Source organism: Anguilla rostrata, chromosome 13 (assembly GCF_018555375.3).
Source record: "Anguilla rostrata isolate EN2019 chromosome 13, ASM1855537v3, whole genome shotgun sequence".
NCBI lineage: Eukaryota > Metazoa > Chordata > Actinopteri > Anguilliformes > Anguillidae > Anguilla > Anguilla rostrata.
In genome coordinates, this window is record NC_057945.1 from 7,240,119 (window position 1) to 7,264,186 (window position 24,068).

Below are 24,068 nucleotides of genomic sequence, written 5' to 3' on the forward strand. Positions count from 1 at the left end.
ATGTATATATGTATATTTGTACGTGTGTGTAGTGTCATGCCGTTGTGTCTTTTATTATTAAATGCCCAATAAGAATATATTCACAAAAAAAAAAAAACTATTTAACAGCAACCGCAAACGCAGTGGGGAAGGATCAAAATCGCGCCCCCCTTCACTGCCGCTAACACGCGCGCACAAACCCCCAGCACCCGAATCCCCGCTGCAAGCGGAGGACACGCTTTATCTTAACGCCTGACTTCATTTAAGGGGGCGCATCAGTCTCCTCCTAAATCTGACGCACGCAAACTCGGGCGCGGTTTCCCCCCCCCCCGGTGCGATATCGGCTCCCCGTAGTCGAGTAAATTAAGTGGACAGGGCCGCGGGGGGAGTCCCAGGAAAGGAGGGGATTTTTAAAAAAACGGATCAATCTCGCGCGCGGTGGGTGGCATTCTGCTTTGATCTGTACGAAATGCTAATCGGTCGTAGCGGCGCATCTTGCTTGCAATCTGATGGACTTGGGGGCATGAGGCCTGGCAGATGCCCTTCTCCATGCCTCCCTCCCCCCGTCTGTAAACGGATCGTGACACTCTGTTATCCTTCCTGATTTGTGCTCGGAACTTTCCGGAAAACGGGCAATCTCTCACTTCTGCCAGCCCGCCTCGGGCAGACGCCGACCCCTCCCTCTCCATCTCGGCTGACTTGTGCCGAGCATTCTGGGAGGCCGGGTGTGCCAGTTTTACCCCTCGAGCGAGGACCGGAGAAACTGACTCTCACGAGGAAGCCTTGCACACAAAACACTGCAGGCACAGCAGCCCACCCATTCGCCAGAAATTTAACCCCCCCCAACTCACTCCCTTTAATCATAGACACAATTAGGCAGCATTTTTTGGAACTGGCTGGTTCCAACAGCATGGCACTGCGATGAGCTTGCAATCTCACAATCTCACACACAGGGTTACAGGGTCTCACAAAGTGAATCACAGAGTCCTGCTCACTGAATCATAGATTCCAGCACACAGAGTCACTGAGTCTCACACACAGTCACTGAGTCCTGCTCACAGAGTCACCGAGTCTCACACACAGAGCAACTGAGTCCTGCTCACAGAGTCACCGAGTCTCACACACAGAGTCACTGAGTCCTGCACACAGAGTCACAGGGTCTCACACACAGAGTTACAGGCAGGGTCTCGCAAAACGAATCATAGAGTCCAGCACACAGTCACTGAGCCTACTGATATCTGCAGTAAAGCTTGCAGCTAAAACCTTACCGCTCTGCTTTTGAATGTAATAGGGGACCTCAGCAGAATATCAGAACTTAATACATTCCCCTTTTTAAGGTTATATGGGGGCAACCAATGCTTTGCTTCTGACCGACCAGCGAGTGTCATTTTTTGTTGTTTAACATTCAGCTGCGCGTTAAAGTAATCACTTTGTAGCCGAACAGTGGGAGCGAAGTTCTTTTCAGCTAAATTAAAGTTGCGTCTGTATTTAAAGCGGATACAACTGCTCCCCAAAATGCATAATAAACCTCTGGGCCGTCTAACTCCCGTAATAATTGTTCTGCCAGTTCACGCATCTGTGCTTCATCAGAGCCAATCAGATGAAAAATGAATTCCAGTATGTTACCGCAGACATACAACGGTTCAGTTTATAACAAAACACAAATAAATAAATAACAAAGGCATTATGCACGAAAATAAGAACAATGGCCTTTCTATATATTGCAGACATTAGACTCCATTTACAGCAAATGCCGAGCATCACCGATGCATCTTACGCATCCATTTGCTTTAGTCCCGGGTGAACGGGCGAATGCTCGCTCTCTCGCAAAGCGCTCGGTGCAGTGCGCAATTTACTCAGCTAAATCCGTGTGAGCCGCGGTAGGTCACGACGAAATGAACTCCGCGCCGTTGTCTCCGCCTGCAATAAACCGGCGTGTTATGACAGAGCTCTCATATTTATCTCTCATAATTATTCCGTAATTAGGAGGCTATTAATTATAGCGGTTTCACACATTGTTATCGAAAGGACTTTGTCTAATAGTTTCAGTGGATATTTCACAGATTTTTCATCAAAAATACTTACAGTAATAATAGACTTCACACCACAGTCGGTGCGGTCCACCCCCATTGGGCACTGCCCGCATATAATAGCTGTGTGATATTGGATACATTTCCTATTTTATTCCTTTCTCCTTTTTGACTCAATTTTTTAAGGCAGATTTTTAATGACACGTATTTAAGAAATGTCACAAATTGGGAAAGGCATTATTTTAATGACCGCAGAGTTATTCGGTTATTTTATACTGCCAAAAGCCTACAACACGCTGTGGCTATTATAATATCTCTGCTGTGTGTTGCCCCCATAGTTATAAGCCTTTATATAAGGGTAGTGAAAAACAAATTAAAATTGCTTTTTTAAGTGCATGGGGAGATTGGGTTAAGACACAGAAGGTTCAGAGCCTTGTATTAGATTCATCTCAGCAGCAGCTTCCACCAAAATTTCAGATTCCATTCTCCACTGTGGGGAAAGGGGAGGAGTTATACTTGGGTGACATCATTATTTGAGGGCGGGGTTCAGTAAAAACATTTTTGTTGTTGTTGTTGTTGTTGGCTAAAGTTCTACAAATGACACATTATAACTGAGTCAGATAAACTGATCTTAAGATGAGGACCAGTGTATTAAATAATGATTTTTGTCTGCAGTTGCCCCTTAGTCTATTATCTGATTTTTACTGGTGCAGTAGAAATCAATCAACAGACACTCTGAACTGTTCTAACACTGAATCTTACTGATACAATGAGAAAGAAATGACAATATGGAATCTTGAACGTGATCCTCGCATTGAGAACCAAGCTCATAGGGAACATGTTGCCTCTCTAGAGGCCCTGGAGTGTGGAGATGAAGCTGTTGTGATACTGAGCCTGCAACAGCCAAACATCTGCTGCAAGATTCATCTGAACTCCTGAATGCACGGGAGGATGCTGTTTTATGCGGAGAGCATCACAGAGCACAGTCCTTACAACGTATGCTCCAAAGATAAAAACCTGTCATTGTGTGTACGTGCGTGTACGTGTGTGTGTGTGTGTGTGTGTCTGTGTGTACATGTGCGTGTGTGTGTATATGCGTGCGCACGCGTGTGTGTGCGTGTGTGTGTCTGTGTGTGTGTGTGTATGTGTATGCACATGTACATGTGTTTGTGTGCGTATGTGTGTGTGTACATGTGCATGTATGTGTGTGTGGACACGTACATGTGTGCACACATGCTAGTGTGTGTGCATGTGTGTGTGTGTTTAGTACACCTGTAATCCAGGGCACATCCAAGCCCGATAAAGTGTTGCATTGGCAGTCTGCTTTATATACTTTAAGAGGTAATGCAGCTTGACTCTCCAGAAGGTTCTGCTATCAAATGAGCAGAATGCTTCCGCCTCCCGCTGTTTGCACTGCAATGCATGCTGGGAGCTGATCCTCTCTTTAATCCTGTTCCGCAGCTCTGAGATTAGGCAGCCATTTCCCCGAGGTGTACCTGGGAGATACAGTAGGTTTCGTTAAAAAAAAAAATCTTAATGTTTACTTTGGCCATTTGCTGCAAGAAGCTCGTGTTTGGACAACTGTCATCTAGAGGGGATTAGTGTAGGAAAGTATATTTGCAGAGAGGTAATAGCACCGCAGGGGGGATTCAGAATTTTCTGATTAACATTGCGATTCCCATTTTCGTGACAACTGTTTTTCACTTTTCTGTCCGTAAGGTCACAGAGTCATCTATCACATTGATCCTATTAGTCGCAACTCACAGATTCGCGCTGCTAATTTTGCCGCTATAACATTTTAACTAAATCCAACGTGGATTTAACGGCACATTGATACAGAAATTTCATTACTCAGTGAAAATTTAATCAGAGCCTCTGTGCGTGACTCTTCTTTATGTCAACTTAGGGGCAGGAAAAAAAAAAAAGGATCCAGTAAATACTGAGAAGTGAGCCCGTCTGCGGAATGCTAATCGTCTTGCCTTTGGTCGACACATCAGAGGATCTTAACGGCAAGACTTCAAGGGAACCCTATGAAGCAGCATGACTTACGTGCCGCGAATCGAGAAACACAGAAGAAGAACTCCCTTCCCTGATGCACGCGAGCGGGCTCACGTACGGGTACCCACAATGCACCAGATGAAAGGGAGAGCCTGCCGGTGCGTCTTCTGAGAGACGGGCGCCTCGTGTCCCTTTTAATGAAAACGAACAATCGCCGTTCTTGTTATCCCGACAGCGCTGGTCGAATCTGATGCGCCAAACGTTTCGCCGCATTAACGCCGAAGCTATCAAAACGCGGCGCGCGAGTGACACTTCGCGCAAGTGGCCGCAGTGCATTGGACGCCTTGACGGAATCAGCGCTGCGCTGCGATTGGTGGGGAGACGAGTAGACTGCGCACGCGAGGCTACGGAGGGAAGAGGGGGGCTTTCGTGGGACGTGGCGAAGGGTTCTTCTGATTCCTGTGCATGTCCACTGAAGTGAATAATGGGAGTTTAGAAAAGGCTCTCGGGTTGTATGGACCTTACGTTCTGCAGGAAATACAAATACACCGTATGATTCAGAATCACATCTGCACTCGCCCAATACCTGTGACCACAGCCGCTAACTGCGATTGATACTGTACCACAGTGGCTAGCTGCGATTGATACTGTACCACAGTGGCTAGCTGCGATTGATACTGTACCACAGTGGTTAGTTGTGATTTATACTGTACCACAGTGGCTAGCTGTGATTGATACTGAACCACAGTGGCTAGCTGTGATTGATACTGTACCACAATGGCTAGCTGTGATTGATACTGTACCACAGTGGTTAGTTGTGATTGACACTGTACCACAGTGGTTAGTTGTGATTGATACTGTACCACAGTGGCTAGCTGCGATTCATACTGTACCACAGTGGTTAGTTGTGATTTATACAGAACCACAGTGGCTAGCTGTGATTTATACAGAACCACAGTGATTAGCTGTGATTGATACAGAACCACAGTGATTAGCTGTGATTGATATAGCACAACTGAGGCTGGCTATGACTGATACAGCATGACTGTAGCTAGCTGTGATTGATACAGAACAACAGTGGCCAGCTGACTGATACAGCACAACTGTAGCTGGCTGTGATTGATACAGCATGACTGTAGCTAGCTGTGATTGATACAGTACCACGGTGATTAGCTGTGATTGATACAGCATGACTGTAGCTAGCTGTGATTGATACAATACCACAGTAGCTAGTTGTGATTGATACAGCACCACAGTGGCTAGCTGATTGATACAGCAGGACTATAGCTAGCTGTGATTGATGCAGCATGACTGTAGCTAGCTGTGATTGATATAGTACCACTGCTGCTAACTGTGATTGATGCAGTGACAGGAAGTTGTGGTATCAATCACAGCTACCCGCAGTGTTATCTCAACTCACAGCAGTTTCATTGACACAGTACCGATGTAGCTAGCCGTGACTGATATAGTAACACTGCAGCTACTTGTGATTGATTCATTAACACTGTAGCTAGCTGTGATTGATACCTGTGGCGTTTGGTCTGCCGGAGAGGTGAACTGGTCTCGGCTGCGCCGGCTGGTGGAGAGAGCACACGCACCTGGGTTGCATTAGCTAATCCACCCAGGTGCTTAAAGGTGTGCTGCTCTCCACAGTTTGGGGCCAAGACCAAGAGCTATCACGAGAGCGAGTTTCTTTATTTGAGTTGCGTTTAATTTCAGTTTAGTTTCTTTTAAACAGACGGAGATAAGTGAATCCGTCACTGGAAAGTGGTAGGAGCTGGCCAAGTGAGAATCTGGAGTGGTGAACTGAAAAGTTTTGCTTTCTTTTGTCTTTGTTATTTTAGTTTGTTGTTTTAGTTAATTGTTTTTGCCTGGAACCCGTGCGGGGGAAGAGTGAAGATGGCATTTATTTTATTTCATGTTTGTGTGGGTGCGCTCTCTCTCTCTTTCTCTCCATGCGACCGGCAACGGTGTTCCCCGGCGTTCTCCCTCCCAGGGGTGTCACACTGATGTGTGACAATTTCGTACCAACATGGTTATCTGTGATTGATACAGCATCACTTCTCCTCTTCGAATAAAACCTCCTGATTACAAAACTGTTTACAGAGATATCTTAACGGTTTTTCCGCACCCCCAGAAACACCCTCAAGGGCAAACTCCACACACCCTCACTCTACAATGCAATCTCGAGGGAAAACTCCACTCCCCAAGAAACACTCTTGAGGGCAAACTCCACATACCCTTACTCTACAATTCAATAAAATTTTAATAAGAAAGCCACCGTGAATCTGCCATATTCCCTTTGAAATTAATCAAAACTGTTTTTATTTCTCAAAGATAAAGGGGTATCTCTAATCTACCGAGGTGCTTCGTTGGTAATGATATATTGGGAAAAGGAGCCGTTGGGACTGGAGGGATACAAAGAGGGAAACCAGAGTCATTACAATATAAACAAACAAACAAACAAATAAATAAGTAACCTTGACAGAAATAAATTGAAAGGAACAGTCTGAACAATAGTGTTGAATGCGAAGCTTTACAATTTGCCGCTGAATCTCCTTCCCCGTGATATGTAAATGCTGGGCAATAAGTCTGTTTATTTTTGGGAGCAGTCTGCTGAACTATGAATTATGAATGAGCATATGGGAGAGTTTATGTTTACATAGCCGGCAAAAAAAAAAAAAAAAACACTGAAGGAGAACAGTGAGACAGATGTCTGTAATCCCAAGCACTTTCCTGTCTTTTTCATTTTAATTCCATAAATTGTCCCAGGTAATTAATTCAGATGTGGTGTTTTAGGGGGGAAGGGTGGGGGGGGGGTGGGTCTGATAGCCCGAGGACGGCGAATGAGAGGCGGTATTGATTAAAGCTTAGTGAGTCATAACAAGCGCGTTCGCGACGAACTTCTCCACCGGGGCCAGTGGACGTCGATGCTGTTTCACGGCTACCCCTAACATCACCTCTTTAAAAAAAAAAAAAAATCAATTAAAGAACGAGCGTGGGCAGGTACCGATTTCATTTTAAAAGGGACGCGGTCGCCTGAACACGGTGCTCTGGGGCCAGTGAAAAAAAAAAAGGCGTATCACAAATGAACTGGTTGCGAAACCCAGAATTAGGGGTTGAGAACCTACTCGGACTACTCTCTGACTGCGGTTGGCCTATTAGGGCCAGAAGCTTCGCGCCTGTCAGTAAGCTCTCACTATGAGACAGATTTACCCGCATTCCACTGAAATTAAGAAAACAGTGTGGGACGGATAATGGACCTGCTTTGACTAAACGGCTCAGCGTCTTATCCTCAGACCTTCCAGGATCTCCAATAATTGTTTTTATTCCGCGATTTGATACCGCAACCGCAATTAGGAAGAGAACTCAGTCCTTTTCCTAATGCACATTCAGTGTAGGAGTAGAGCTACTTGCATTAGCCACCACAGTATTTATAAAAGCCTTTATAACCCCATACCCAACGTACCCCGGGTTTAATTGATGGATGCCAGTGATGTCTAAACTAGCACTAGTGAGGATGCCACCGGAGTATTTTCTGCCTTTCTAGTTCTGCTTCCCTGCGACCAGGGGATACAATTGGTTAAAGAAATGGAAATAAAACTTCAAAACAATCGATATCCCCCCCCCCCCCCCCCACCCCCACCCCCCACCGTTCCTGAACAAAACCATGTTAATTAAAGAGTGGTTTACCAGTGTTTTTTATTTTTTATTATCATTCTCAGGCAGAATAGGAAATGCTTTAGCCTCTTGCCGGCACGTGGCCAATATCGGCGAAACCCCCCGCGGCTTCGTTTCGGAACGCGCCGCCGGTCTCTCCTGGCAGACTACCGAAAAAACGTGCCCCCCCCTCCCTTCCCGCCCCCACCGCCGACCGCGCCAGCCACCTGCGTCTTCCGCCGAACGTTCCCTCTCTTTGACACAGTCAAAACCAGCGGAGGCCGAGACCGTGACCTCGTTTGTTTTCCACCCGCAATAAAAACACGCAACCTGGCAAAAGGCTACTACCTGTGTGAGTCACCGATAAGACAATTTCATAAAACAGACTGGCGTAGAGAGCACCCAAAGGACACGGGCATGAACCCTGCGCGTATTCCTGTTTGATTTCACCGGTTCGCGTCTAAAAAATACGGTTCTGCGCGGGCTTTGTAAGACGTCCAATTACCTGCCTCCCGTAGAGCTTCTGAGCAGATTGTGTTATGCCGAGGTCCAGTTCCCATAGTAACCGAAGGACCACAGCTAATGCGCTTTTTGTCATAATGATTGTGGTAGCATTGCGTTTTTAATTTCATTAAAACATCTCACTGCCGCTCACTAATAGCTTAGAAGTTCTTTAGCTTCCAAGGCCTTAGCTGAATGTGTGCCGAAATGTAAGAAGGTTATGCAGGCAACAAAATAAAATGGCCGACATTTTGGCTCAAATAAACTTTTGAATTTCTCTCTTAATACACACCGCTCCCGTATTACAGCAGTGGCATGTCTGTCACAAGTCAAATCATGACTGGGAATAGTTTCAATTCTGATGGATGTTCGGAAAACAAAACGTCCTTTCCGGAGACATATAATCATCTGGATGACAAAGAGACAGAGCACAAACACACTGCAACATTTTAAAAATGTAAATCTTAAAGCTTCTCTTAGCGTTTTATATCACACTAAGCCGCAGCACGTTGGCCGTTCCGAGCATTCCTCTCTCCGCCAAACTCTGCCCTGGTTACTCTGAGAAATGTATCTGGGAGCAGTGTCTCGGCCTTGGAAATTGAAGGCAAACAGAATGCAGGAACCCTCGGGTGACCTGGGTGTGTATTAGCCTCAGACCACAGCCCCGGCCTCCTGAAGCTCAATAATAAAGCTTCGCTGAAAAGGAGTTCATCCTCCAGACATGCACCATATTACACTCAGATAAAGTTTTATTTCATTTTATTTTTTTTCCCCTGAAAAGTTTCTTTAGAGCCTCCTGAGTGAGCTAAAGATCTGCAGGATGCTGCGTGAGAGAGATCTCATCTCCAGAGCTGTGGCCTCCTGCGGTGACGGCAGATAGAGTGTCTGTACTGCTACTGAAAACAGAACCTGTCTGTACTTCCGTGGAATGCAGAGCGTGTCTGTACTGCTACTGAAAACAGAACATGTCTGTACTGCTGCAGATTGCAGAGTGTGTCTGTACTGCTACTGAAAACAGAACCTGTCTGTACTGCCGTGGAATGCAGAGCGTGTCTGTACTGCTACTGAAAACAGAACATGTCTGTACTGCTGTTGAAAGCAGAGTGTGTCTGTACTGCTGCTGAAAGTAGAGCCTGTCTGTACTGCTGCTGAAAGCACAGCCTGTCTGTACTGCTGCTGAAAGCACAGCGTGTCTGTACTGCTGCAGAAAGCACAGCGTATCTGTACTGCTGCGGAAAGAAGAGCCTGTGTGTACTGCTGCTGAAAGCAGAGCGTGTCTGTACTGCTGCAGAATGCAGAGCGTGTCTGTACTGCTGCGGAAAGCACAGCGTGTCTGTACTGCTGCGGAAAGAAGAGCCTGTGTGTACTGTACTGACTGCTTGAGTTAAAACCCAGGCTTTAGATGTGCTCCTTATACAATCTGAGACAATGTGTGCCACAAATGGCCGTGTGTGTCTGTGTGTGTCTGTGTGTGTGTGTTTATATGTGTGTGTGTGTGTGTGTACGTTTCTGTGTATATGCAGTACTCACAAGCGATGATATTTCCATATCGGTTCTTGTTACGATTTTCATCTTTTTTTGCAGTGTCCCAGGGAGCCGTCTGTCCTTCTGCCAGCCCCTGCAATGACATCACACCTGTCAAGCATTCTGCTATGATATCACACCCATCACATGTACAGCAATGACATCATACCTGTCAATCGTTCTGCAATGACATCACACCTGTCGCACATTCTTCAATGGCAACACACTCATTCTGCAATGACATCACATTCACCACACACATTCTGCAATGACATCACAGTCCATCTGAAACACAGTGCTCTGACTGGTGCTGCTACAGCGATGACCTCACAGGACAACACATATTAAACCAGGAATGAAATACAAAACCAGCACCACACAATCCTTCACTTTTAGTCCACACTCATGTCATGTGACCCTCATCCATTTTGTGCGTTTAGTCTGTGATTTTATTCTGACAAATGACAAATGAGTTGAGATCATACATACGCAAATGCACACACGCACACACACACCGATCCTATCCAAACAATGCATTTAAATTTGGCCTTTTATTTAGATTTTTTTTACCCAGACCTTCAGTAGCTGTACTCAGCTATAGGGAGGTGAAGCAGAAGTCATTCCCGAAACTTACGCTTCACCTCCCTAGACTGGCGTAGATGGCCTTGAAGATCCTTTTATTTCTGTAAATACTGCATACCATACAGAAACTGCAGAGCAAAGTTGAAATTGTCAGATTCCAAGCAACATTTTACAGCTGAGCCTTAAAACAGACCTGTCCTTGGGGACAAATCTGACTGAGCTCGCTTGAAACAACCAATGGAAACAGAGCAATGAAGGTCTCATTAGAGTCAGCCGAGATGATAAACTGAGATACTAAAAGATCCAAAACTCAGGACCAGACTGTGGCCAATAAAGATCCCACAGCACGCATCACCCAGAGTGGTGGGGGTGGGGGGTCCCAGGCGTCTGAAATAAAAATCCCAAAAAAGCTTTCACTGTCTGGACCCCCCAATAATCCCCAGTTTCTCTGCCTTTAATTAATCCCCCTCCCTCTTCAACTCAGCTAGCCTGTGCTGAGCCTTCTGGTCCAAAATGGCTGCCGTGCATCACCCAGATGGGGGCTACACACTGGGGGGGGTTGATGTGATGCCTCCCCCCAGCCTGTAAAGTGCTTTGAGCTCACACAGATTAAAGGTGCAAAATGCAGTCTGTTATTACCAGTGATCGTAAGTCCCTGAACATTTTTACTCTTGCCTAACATACAATGAAACAATGCTGCAGGATGGATCAAACTTGTAAACTACGGCACTGTGAATGACTACTGAAACAAAATGGTGACACACAACTGTAGCCTTAGGCCGCATTCACGCCAGATCAGCTTGCCACAGGGTTGTGTGGCAAAAACGGCAGTCTTCCCACTCTTTTGAATGGGGGTAGTGCGTTTAGGCTGCAGCAGTGGTTGACCGCATGGGGTGCCGAAAAAAAACGCAGCAGCCTGCGGCAAGAAAGTTGAACCAGAATCAACTTTTGCCGGAACGCAACCCGACGTCACGCTGCAGTGGCCAATCACGTAAGTTGTCTAAATTACCATGTAGCGGTCCGCTGTTTACCGAGCAACTGTCAGATGAATTACTGATGCGATTCATTTCCTAAGATTTAATTTTATAATCGTTATCGTGATTTGACAGTACCGGGTAATGGGACGAGTACCAAAACAATAATTACTAGCTAAATATCAATTCCGAACGTCGGAATTAAGCTGTATAAAAGATTCGCTATTTAGCAGTTCTTGCATGTTAGTTTATTGTACCTAGCACTATGGAGTTCATGGACCAAACGATGGATACTCTCCCAGGTGTGTCCTCGCTTGGTTTATTTTGTGTACCCAGCTTCGACGTCTGCGTCTGGCTGGCAGTCTACGCTGCAAAATAACGACAGCAAGAAACTTCCTTCGGTTTGCGTTTTTTGTTCTTTTTTTTTTTTTTTGAGTTAGCGGACAGGAAATGGAGGGGGGGGGTTAAAGTTCACAACACGCCCACACTGCCGCACAACCCTGCGGCAAAGTGTTTCCGCATTGCCTGATCTGGTGTGAATGCAGCCTTACCATAGTAGCCTTTGACTAAGTTTTGAAAGCTTAACTGTCAGGTGTTGTCTTCGTTTGCCCCCAGGCCTGCTGTGGCCAGCGTTTGGACGGTACGCCGAAGCCGCTTCCTGCGGTGAACTGGGCGGCACTTCAGCCTTGTCCGAACGAGCGAACGCGCGAGTGACAGACAGAGGAGGGCGTGGCCGTGACCGGAGCGGCCGACAGGGACCCGCCGGGTGGGGGCGAGCGGGGCGGACGCGACGCGTGAGCGCACGTCGCGTCGAGGACGGGGGGGGGCGGCACGAGCCCGCATTCCGTCGTCTTCACACGCTCCCGCCGAAGGACGCGGCTGAAGCTCTCTCCTCGCTTCGCCCCGGCTACGCACGGAACGAAGGAGCGGACTGGCTCCTCAAATGCGCGCGGGACGTCGTCCGAGGTCCTCGTCCGAAAGGGCGTCGGCGAGAAGTTTCCGGAAACTTGTTCCGCGTTAACGGGCCCGACTGAAAGGCGCGGGGGGGAAGAGTCGCGCTCGACCTGCTCTTAAACGCGCCGGAGAAGCTCGCTGGGCGGCGACGGATAAAACGCGCGCGCGTCTCCGCTGAGAGCCCGGAACAATCCGCCCCGCTGCGCTGCGGAGACGGCTCAGCGGGAGCCGCCAGCCTGCCTGCCTGCCTCCGCTCCCCCGCCCGCTGGAAAAGGGTGCGAAGATTCCTGTCTGCATCGGCGGCCCAGAAAGAGGCTCGCAGCTCACCGAACACCCCTGCATTACCGCACAAACAGCGCCGTGCCGCACATTTAAAACCTACTTCCATCTGTGAATGCGTGCGTTACTTCGAAGTTAAGAAAGTAAATAACTGATATTTTTGACACTTATGACACTTTATTTGTTACCCTCATAACCCGGGACTGTCCTGTGCCAATATCCTGGAGTTCGGGGGGATGAGGGTGACCCTGCTGCAGCTCTAAGGCTGCTGAACAACACCTCTGTTTTAAGCCTCAAGGCCTTGGCACTGTATCAGCGAATCCCCTCAGATGCCTTTTGAACTGACCTGTTTATTTGTAGCCATTATCTGTGACATTGTAACTGCTTCACACCATTCTCCTGGACCTCTGCTTGGTCACCTGTTAAGGGGTCAGCGTGGAATGATTTTAAACTTTCCCCCCAAATTGGTTCCACTGAGGTTTGTCTATTCTGTCGATCTCCCCTGGACAATGTCCTTTGCCTAGTGCTGTGTGACCATCTGTCGGTACAACTTACACATCAGTCCTTCAGCAGTCTATTTTAGCCAGAGCATCTTACGAAAGTACATTTCATTTGGCTAACAAACACCAGACGAGCAAGAAGTACACAAAGCGACAATCAAATCAATTACAGAGAGACATATACTGTAGATACATGAGCAATCGTGGACCTACAGTTTGGATCCCACCTATTTACAACGATTCTCAATTTTCTGTAATCTTTCTTTAATTTGCCATACATTAATAGAACTGACAACAACGACAATATTATATCTTGTAATTTTATGGTTTTGCTGCTGGCATATTAACATGGCATAAAACTCTTCATATAAAGAGTCCTTCATAAGCTCTATATAACTCCTTCACAAACACAACATAAGACAAGGAACATAACACTACATAAGCCTTCATGAATGCATATGACACCAACTGCAAACAGGCGTATGGTGTGTCGCGAAGGACCATTCATGAAGGGTGATACCACGTATTTGACCTAAATTAAATCACGGTGCCTTTGTGAAGGAAAAGGTGCAACGCCTGCATTCATTCATAAGGGAAAGTTGAGGACGGATGCGGATTGGATGGGGGCCGCTGCCCTTGCACACGGCACGCTGCCGAGCGTGTCTGTGTTCACACTTCGCAGGGGGCCCGTATGGAGGGCCCACCCATAAACAGCGCGGACGGCTCTGTCGCTCCGTGGCTAATTCATGCCGAATTGTCCTTCGGCGTCCGCTGAAGGGGACGCGGGCGGCTGAGCTGTTCTGCAGCTCGCCGACTCAGCGAGAGCGAGCCCCGACCCCCCTCCCCTCGGCCCTCGCCTCCCCGTCAGCCAGTCGACCTTAAGGAGCGACGGCCAACCTCCAAAAACGCACCCCGAAGAGGAGTTTTTTCCAGAACAGAGGGAAACGCATTTATTCAAAGAAGCATTTACTTTTGCCCTGTCATTTTTTGCCCTGTAATCTTTTTTTTTTCATGGTCTCTTTCTCTCTCTCTCTCAATTTCAATTTCAAGGTTCTTTGATGGCATGCCATGCACAGTGCTGCCAAAGCAAAAGTTACAAGAACAACAGTAATGACAAAAATTGATGAATAAATTAATTTAATAATAATAATACATAAATAAAATAAAAATGGGTAAGATGGGTAATTTTTGTTCAGTGTGGCAAAACTTTGAAGTATTATATTTTTCAAATAACTCCTTGTGAATTTCAGTATATTCATTACAGTGCAGAAGGAAGTATCTCTCTTTCTCTCTCTCCCTCTCTCTCCTCCCTCTCTCTCTCCCTCTCTCCCTCTCCTCTCCTCTCCCTCTCTCTCCTCCTCTCCCCTCCCCCTCTCTCTCTCTTCTCTCCTCTCCCCCCCCCCCTCTCTCTCTCTCTCTCCCCCAGGTGTTTTCCCCCTCCCACGGCGCTCTAAAGAACAGAGGGGAGGATCACGCCCATCTGTCACTCCCAAAAGAGCCAGACATCAGTCTGGATCACTGGCTACACAGATGAACATGGTTGGGGGGGGGGGGGGCTGGATGATTTATGCAGGAACAGAGGGGTCAGTAGCTTAATAAGGCTGTGTAACTTTACAAGCTTTCGCTTTCTGAGAAAAGAACTAGGACAGGCACATGTCACTGAAGAAACTTCAGTACCTTTTAATGACCAGATGCATTAGATGCAAACAACAACTTTGTACAGGGGTTTCCATTTAAAAAGAGCCTTTAATATGGCGACATTTTAAATCAATGCTGTGTTTTGACGCTCAAAGTAACTACAACAGCTGGCAAGGGCAAAGCGGCGTGACGGCAGCGGGCTGAGTTATGTGGCAGCGTGTTTCCGTTCTTCATGCTCAACCTGCTGCCTGAAGGCTGCAGCCTTCACATCCAGAACAGCCCTGCCATAACCTTGAGCCATGCTGAGCACAAGCCCTCACGGCACGCTTTCCCACCGCCGTTTGGGCTGAGCTGCAACACTGCAGCCAGGGTAAAACTGCAGCTATGCTAACACAGCAGCCATGCTAACACAGCAGCCATGCTAACACTGCAGCTATGCTAACACTGTAGCCACTCTAACACTGCAGCCGTACTAACACTGCAGCCACGCTAACACTGCAGCCACTCTAACACTGCAGCCATGCTAACACTGCAGCTATGCTAACATTGCAGCCATGCTAACACCATAGCCATTCTAACACAGCAGCCATGCTAACACTGTAGCCACCCTAACACTGCAGCCACGCTAACACTGCAGCCATGCTAACACTGCAGCCATACTAACACTACAGCCCTGCTAACACCATAGCCATTCTAACACAGCAGCCATGCTAACACTGTAGCCACCCTAACACTGCAGCCACGCTAACACTGCAGCCATGCTAACACTGCAGCCATACTAACACTACAGCCCTGCTAACACTGCAGCCATGCTAACACTGCAGCCATGCTAACACTGCAGCCATGCTTTTAAACGTCTTTTTGTTTTCTTAATTAACTCAATGAGGGGCTGAATATGTCCAATTCCCACGCTAACTCAGAATATCCAAACTCAGTGTGAGTGGAGCCCCAGGCAGGCCTGGTCAGCCTGCAGAAGGGTGACTGACAGCACCCCAAAATGTGAGATTTATCACAGCTCAACAGCCAACATAGGGACCCCAAAATGTGAGATTGATCACAGCCCAATTGCCAGCATAGGGACCCCAAAACCTGAGATTTATCATAGCCCAATGGCCAACACGGGGACCCCAAAACCTGACATTTATCACAGCCCAAACAGCCAAAACGGGCCTGCAAGTTACACGCAAACCAAAGACCTAAAAGAGAGCCTTCAAGAAGATCCAGGTCACATTAACCACTCATTTCATTTTGTCTGGTTTAGAACTCCAGGTTGAGTTTCCTTTTTCTTTTTCTTGGGAGAGTAAACACGAGCACTCGCACAGATAGAAGACGGGACGCGAAGAGAGGCAGGAGCACGTCTGATAACGGCAATCACGCCCGGGAACTCAAAGGGTAGCAAGCAGACGCCACGATCAAAGCCGGAGAGAGCCTTAAAATCAAGACGTACAAAATCAGTCGTTCCGTATCCCCGTAGAGAACGAGAGCCTCTCTTAAAAGCAGAAAAAAAACACGCCGCACTTCAGCGCGCAGCGGCTCGGATATCGCCCCCGGTTACCGCTGCGCATTACGGTTTCGTCTCCGTCGCGACCAAAGATCAGAGCGAAAAAATAAGTTTACAAAAAAAAAAAAAAAAAAGGATGTTTGTGTATCGCATTCTAACGGCTTTTCCCATCTCCGGTTTGAGGGGGCTGGGGACGGAGTTGAGTTCTGCTCTGAGACGCTCGCGAGGGGCCGCGCAAAATCGCACGAGGGCTCTCCTCGCTCGCCGCGAGCAATTTGTTTGCGAAACAAAAAGCAGTCTTTTAAGCCCGATGCGTTCAGGAAGGCGATTGGAAAACCCATCTCATTTGTTGGAATTGAATGGAATTTTTCTGGACTGTCTACACAATGCCACCTGCCCAGCGCATATAGGAATCTGTTTTCAGTGTGCATGCCCCCAGCTAGGGAGCGTTAGCTCCCTCAACATGGAGTTCAGCTCCAAGCACATCAGGCTGCCTATACACAGGCTTGGGGAAAAAAACACCCCCAAAAACATGTCTATGAACTACAGGACAATATCAATGGAGGTGTAGGTTGCATTGCAGGTAGCAAAGAGATGTAGAGCACACAGAAGAAGAGGTAAACCACCTATGTTATGAATGAAATTCATTCATGTAAACGCACATTTTAAATACGTGTGTTTACAGACATCCGTGTAGGCCAGAGGTGGCTGGACAGCGGTAAGGCCTGCTGGTTTTTGTTGTTACTTGGAACTTAATTGATCAATTAAAGCAGTCGTTTACACAGGTAACCTGGTTTATTGGGACTAAAGTGGTTGTAGTATTTAAGGAGAGAACAAAAACTCAGCAGACCCGGCGGCTCTCCAGGACCAGAGTTGGGGGCCCCTGTAGACACTGAGGCACCAGGAGCTGGGCTGGGGGGCCCCTGGAGACCCTGTGGCCCCAGGAGCTGGGCTGGGGGCCCCTGGAGACCCTGTGGCCCCAGGAGCTGGGCTGGGGGCCCCTGGAGACCCTGTGGCCCCAGGAGCTGGGCTGGGGGGCCCCTGGAGACCCTGTGACCCATCTTGATCATGTAGCTGCCCTGATTTTGTTAGCTGGAGACCAAACAACTGTTGAGGGGATCATGCATTCTTTACTGTGTGCAGTGAGACTGTGGAAAAGTGATCGAGAGAAAGGTTATTACACCCCCCTCTTCCCCAGAGGACTCATCAAGCTTCTTTTCCCTTTCGGGGGGGGGGGGGGGTGGGGGGGGGGTGGAGGGGCGGTTGTTTTCAGACCAGAAAACAAAACACCCTTAATGGAATCCCTTTCATCTCAAATCTGTCTGTTTTTCAAAAACTGATTAATATTCCAAGTTTTGGGGGAAAACGCACAAAGAAAACAAATTAAAAAAGAAAAAACTCGGAGCTGCTGCAGTGGGAACAGAAAGGAGGGGGTAGGGGGAGGGAGTCCCTAGGGGCGGTGGGGGGGGGGGGATGGGGGATGGGGGTGAGGAGGTGTGTGCTTGTCTCTCCTTTCATGCAGTGTGTATAAATATAAACATGGATGAGCACTGTGTTGTACTTATTTTGCTTAGTGAGTGAGTCATTTATGTCTGATTGATCCTTTTTTGGATCCACATAGGTAACATAAATATGCTAATGAAAACACTTTACATTCCACATTAATTTTATTAACATCTGCGCCAGAAAGAAAATTATTCATCCAGTAATGAAATACTATATGAAGGATAAAATATTCAAACTGAGGTGGCAGCAAAAAGATTCAGCTTCATCAAATAAAAAAAACTGTTGTAAGATGTTACCGTCAGATGTACAGACAGTGCCTGCCTGAATGATGCGTTTTAACATCTAAATTCTTTGAAGAGCAGGTTTTTTGGAATGTATTTTCAAAATTCAAAGTCAGTGTTCTAGTAATGATTGTTACATCAGCAATAGAATGTTCAGGAATGAGTGTTGGTACTTCAGCATAAGTTACCCTTAGCTTCTCTATTGCCTCACTTTGTATGTTTGTTGTTTGTATGTTATCTTATACTGCCTTCTGTTCTGTATTGCTGTCCTATGTATACGTTTTGCCTTCTGTATTCACTGTACTTGTTTTTTAACCTTTTAATTTTGTTAAGTGACCTTGAGCTCAGGAAAGGCACTATATAAATAAAATGTCTTCTTCTTCTTCTTCTTCTTCGTCAATTAACATATTTGTGATCTCAGACCTTACAGGGTTAAGGTACACACCATGAACAAAAGCCTGGACATGGCCCCCTTTACCCCGTACGGTAGGGTGAGTAGATTCGAAACAGCTGTTATGTGCAGGGGTGACCGTCACGTTCAAAGAACACAAGATGAAAGAAAAAAGCCTCCACCTTTGTTTTCCGCCTAAGTTCTCTGCCTCGAATCGCCCGATCCTTTATTATCTGTGAGAAGGCTGTTCCATCTCTTTCGCCTTTGTGCCTCTACATTACTCTTTTTTTTTTTTTTGGCTTCTCCTCCGCATCCCTCCCACGGCTCCGTCGCTCCCAGCCTCTCGCCCCTGCTGGCCGTCCGTGTCCGTGTCACTGCATCCGTCACTCCGTGAATAATGGCCTGATTAAACCTACAGGCAGTGCAGGTGGCTACAGCCCGATGGATCTCATTTGAGTCCTGATATTGCTCTCGCTTTCAATAACACACACGCACACGCACCCACACACACACATTGGGGGGGGGGGGCGCCACAGAGCTAGACGTAGGCTTTGGCACGGCCAGGTTCCCATCATCCTTTGAGAACACACACTCCCAGCCCACCGCCTCCGCGCCCTGCCTAATCTCTTCTGGTCACATCAGGCCGATAAAGAAGCCTGGATGTTTCCTGAGCCAGGTGGCTGGCACGGAGCAGCCAGTGACACACATCAGCGCTAAAAGACCACCAGCTTCATTTACGCCCGGACGGGTCCGAAATTGGGGAAGCAAATCAGGTTAGAGGAAGGCGATAAGAAAGGGGTGTTATAAAAACGTCTTGGCTGATGGATGATCCTTTCACGCGAGAGGCAAGGGGGGTGCTTGTATCTCTTCAAGTTCGGTGTTTACAGCAGGGGAAAGGGGCTATTGCTATAACAGGACAGGGGCTAGCCCTGAAACAAGAAGGGGGGGAGTGGGGGGGGGGGGGTGGTGATGAAACAGGAAGAGGGCAGTGCTGAAACGGGAAGGGGGCGGTGCTGAAACAGGAAGGAGTTAGGGCTGTACCAGGAAGTGGCTGAGTGGGTGGAGCCTCATCTACACTGCCCCTTCAGTTCAGTCCAGCCAAAATAAATCATCAAAACTCCGATCCCTTAAGCCTGCTCACAGCAAATTATCCACTCACGGGTATCATTTTCTCACGTTGGAATAATGCAATGTAATTGGAGGGAAATTATATAACTATTATTTGTTATGCGTTGATATAGCAGAGTAATTCAGGATGCAGGTCCTTTCATCTCATGAACCCCCTAAGGATCTACTCCTCCACTACACTATTGTAGTGCCACCCCCAAGGTAACATACGGGTCACAACGAAAGGCCAGCTCCAACCCAGTCCCCCCCTACCACTTTTAGCATCACTGCGCACGGGGTAGATGTTCACTAGCCGAGAAGGGCGGCTTCGCAGTGACAGCTGTGAGTCATCCTCAGCGTTCAGTCGGTGAAAGGATCCTTTGTTTTTACAGATGACTGCGAGGAGCCGAGCAGCAGGTTTTCGATGACGATAAGGGAACTGGGACACGGAGGCTTACGGTTCTAACAATGGCAGGCGGTCATCGGCAGACTGGATACAAGATGCACGCGCATGGGATTTATCTAGAGCAGGGACAGAGAACCCGGTTCCCGTAGGACTGTATCCGTTTCTGGGTTTGTGGTCAACCTCTGTTTCTGTCATTTAGCTCCTTTACATAAATGAGTCCGTTGGCTCATTATCTGCGTACACCAGTGGTAGCTTGCTTGTAGATTAGACCACCGTAAATTTAAATAAGGTTTTCACACAAGGACACACAAACAGACAGTCAGCTGCCATTCGTGAGCTTCAGAATAAATGTTGTTAAAATGCCACATCATGTAAATGTTTGGGCTGATTGGCTAATTAAGAGCAGATGTTGGCTTGAAAACCAGAGACAGAACCCTCCAGGAAGGGTAGGGATGGTGAAGAGAGGTTGAATATAACTGAGTCATGCATCAATATAGAACTTTATACAAATCAATAGAAACATATTAAATAAAACAGCTGAAAGGCATACTATGCAGGATTTAGACCTTGAAGATATTATAAAACAGCCATGCTCAGTCATTACTATTATGCACTGGCAGTCCAGGCTTGTCTGTCTGTATTTGATATTCTAAAAAAGTGTTTGGGATGTTTCTAGGCAAAGCCTTTTTTGTGGGCTGTATCTGAAAAGCATGTGATCAATGGAAAAATGAGTAGAAGAAAAAGAAGAATGTGTATGGATTGGCTACAGTGAGTGGTGCGTTTTTAGCTGGGTTAGTGCTGGAGAGATAGGGTCGTCTTGGTAACTATCATGATTCCAACAGTCTGCAATAAGATGTTACGATATAGCGAGCTAGCAAAAGTCTAGTTTTGTTAGTGTGTTGGCGTTGCCATCTTGTAGGTGTAGGTGGAGTTGAGAATGGAGGAGGAGATTTGAAAGAACATTTTTGATTGTAAATGCATGAGCAAAGCAAGGGAAAAAATCCTGCATAGTATTCCTTTAATGACCAGTTATCACATGAAATGAAACCCTTCAGAAGGTATCTATCAAAACTGAAACACATCTAAATACACACTGCAATGTCGATTTGGGATTTTCTTTTAAAGAAAGAGCAGTAGGTGAGACCAAGACCAACTTTCAGAGTAAAAGAAGCGATGACCGGGGAGTAGTCGGGGAGTTTTTATGTTGAGCAAGAGTTTTTGTTTGATTTGAGATTTTCTTTCCAAAATCTATCAATATTAATGGTGTTTTCAAATTGAGTTTGCAATAAATATTTGATGCGTCTGAGAGGCCTTATACTTTCTCTTCATATATAAAATAAAAAAGCGATAGAGCTAGAAATTTGATTTAAGCCCAGAGCTGAAACAGCACAGAATATGAACGGGGGAAACTCCGAGCCGAGAGAGACAGCCACAAATTTCCGCCCGAGGACTGGCAGGCCTCCCCATCCGCAGCGACTTTATGCGATTTCTCCTGAAACGTTCGTAATGGGGAGAGCGTGAGGCCAAGGAAAGCGGGGGGGGAATTCCGGCGCCGTTTCCGCAGAAACGGATCGGCTCAAACACCTGTGTGTGTGTGGTGGGGGGAGGAGGGGGGCGGGGCTAGTCAGCCGCTATAACGCGCTCGCAGAGTGAGCCCCCGCTCGCCACGCCACGCGTCCGTTAGTCCTCACGCTCGGGAAAGGGGCCTCTGGGATCCGCCGGCCCCCGCGTGGCTGCCGCCGCCGCCGACGCCATCACCGCGTACGGGAACGCGCGCGCGCCCAGGGAAACGACGCGCAAATGATGTCACGCCAAACTAATTCAATCACGCCCCGGGTTGGGGAAACTGACAGAGGTGGGGCGACTGAACAGCTGAGCCGAACACGCAGACCTCTCCTCTTTTATTCCCCTGGCGACGAGGTGGAACGCAACAAAATTGACGCGTGACCCTTATTTCATGCAGCCGCGGCATGAATGACGGCTAATGAATATTACATGCGCGAAGCCCTCTAAGAACGCCGCGTCTGATTGGACCGTCGTTACCTTTGCCTTGCTGAAAGTGCTGAGTGGACGGGAGCGGGCCAGAGATTTGACTCTGCGTGATTAATGAAGACATCCTTCAGCTAGTCCAGTCAAAAGCAATACAGTGCAGCTCTATGCATATACAAAATACGCTCATAAAATACAGTGAAGTACATGACAGCACAGGTACCCAAGCAATGCGATATTCACATCAAGCGAGTTACACCAAATGATATACGTGGAATATTAGTTGCATACTGATCCTGCTGTTGGAGAGGAGAAAGAAATACAAACTGAAATACAAATAGATGAGAATGCTGTACTAATCCAGTTACAGGTGAAAATGATGTATTACTGCTCTTACAGGTCAGAAATGCATACTAACCCTGTTATAGGCCAGAAATGCGTACTAACCCCAATACAGGTGACAAAAGTGTACTAAACCCATTACAGGTGACAAAGGCGTACTAACCCCATTACAGGTGACAAATGCATACTAACCCCATTACAGGTGACAATTGCGTACTAACCCCATTACAGGTGACAAAGGTGTACTAACCCCATTACAGATGACAAAGGCGTACTAACCCCATTACAGGTGACAAAGGTGTACTAACCCCATTACAGATGACAAAGGCGTACTAACCCCATTACAGGTGACAAAGGTGTACTAACCCATTACAGGTGACAAAGCGTACTACCCCATTACAGGTGACAAAGGCGTACTAACCCCATTACAGGTGACAAAGGCGTACTAACCCCATTACAGGTGACAAAGGCGTACTAACCCCATTACAGGTGACAAAGGTGTACTAACCCCATTACAGGTGACAAAGGCGTACTAACCCCATTACAGGTGACAAAGGCGTACTAACCCCATTACAGGTGACAAAGGCGTACTAACCCCATTACAGGTGACAAAGGCGTACTAACCCCATTACAGGTGACAAAGGCGTACTAACCCCATTACAGGTGACAAAGGCGTACTAACCATTCTTACCTCATACTCCTCCTTGAAGCCATATCCCTGGCCGCATTTCATCTGGGTGATGTGCTGCAGGAGGTCAGCCACGCGGATGGCCGGCTGGAACTGACCGGCCTGGTAGGACATCTCCACAGACTCACAGCCCCCGTACGGGTAGGTCTGGATGCTCAGTGTGGGCTGGGGGATCTCTCCGTGGCTGCTGTCTGTACGGAGGGAACAGGGGAGGTCAGGCCCAAAAAACCCCAAAAACCTGGAGACACCTTTATAAATGAGCTGAGGGTAAATTCCACAGCGATATCAGCCTGTATAAATGAGCTGAGGGTAAACTCCACAGTGATATCAGTCTGTTATAAATGAGCAGAGGGTAAACTCCACAGTGATATCAGCCTGTATAAATGAGCTGAGGGTAAACTCCACAGTGATATCAGCCTGTAAATTCCACAGTGATATCAGCCTGTATAAATGAGCTGAGGGTAAACTCCACAGTGATATCATCCTGTAAAACTGAGCTGAGGGTAAACTCCACAGTGATATCAGCCTGTAAATTCCACAGTGATATCAGCCTGTATAAATGAGCAGAGGGCAAACTCCACAGTGATATCAGCCTGTATAAATGAGCAGAGGGCAAACTCCACAGTGATATCAGCCTGTGAATTCCAGTGATATCAGGAAGCACTTCTTTCACAGACAGTTGAACAGAACAATTTTCCAGGTCATGTCATAGAGGCAGAGGCACTCAGAGTGTTCAAGTCTTCGTGTGACACAGTGCTGGAAGTGCCCTAGTCTGTAGGTGAGTGGTGAGTCTAGATACTGTAGGCCAAATGGCCTGTTCTCCTCATTATGTGTTCTTATGTTCTAGATGGACTGAATGGCCTGTTCTCCTCATTATGCATTCTTATGTTCTAGATGGGCTGAAGGTTCTGCTTTTTTAATTATATATTCTTATGTTCTATTCTTAAGTTTATTGGAAACTGCTGCTGCTGTATAAACCACTGATTTTATCTGATTGGAACTTTTGAAGTTGAAACAAGGGCTCTCAGGAGCACTGAAGAACACTGCTGCAAATATTTAGATTGTTTTTAATTATATATAGAAATCCCCGGAACGGCTGGCTGAAATAATTGTAGGGCTGTAGTGAGCCTGAAAGCGTTTCCCACACAGTCTGGTTGCGACTTTAATGTAGAGCAAAGCACTTCTAATAAGTTCCAAAGACTAAAGCATTCAGTACCTAACAGTCTCTGGCCTTTGGT

General features: G+C 47.1%; 1 protein-coding gene across 1 annotated transcript in view; it reads right to left on the reverse strand.

Moving 5' to 3' along the window:
• ptprt (protein tyrosine phosphatase receptor type T) overlaps positions 1 to 24,068 on the reverse strand; it is a 301,390-nt gene that overhangs the window by 37,623 nt on the left and 239,699 nt on the right. The window contains exons 20-21 of the mRNA XM_064305091.1: positions 22,834 to 23,021; positions 9,699 to 9,786 (exon numbers count right to left, since the gene is read on the reverse strand). Coding sequence (XP_064161161.1) covers positions 9,699 to 9,786; positions 22,834 to 23,021 — 276 coding nt within the window. The remainder of the gene's footprint in view (positions 1 to 9,698; positions 9,787 to 22,833; positions 23,022 to 24,068) is intronic.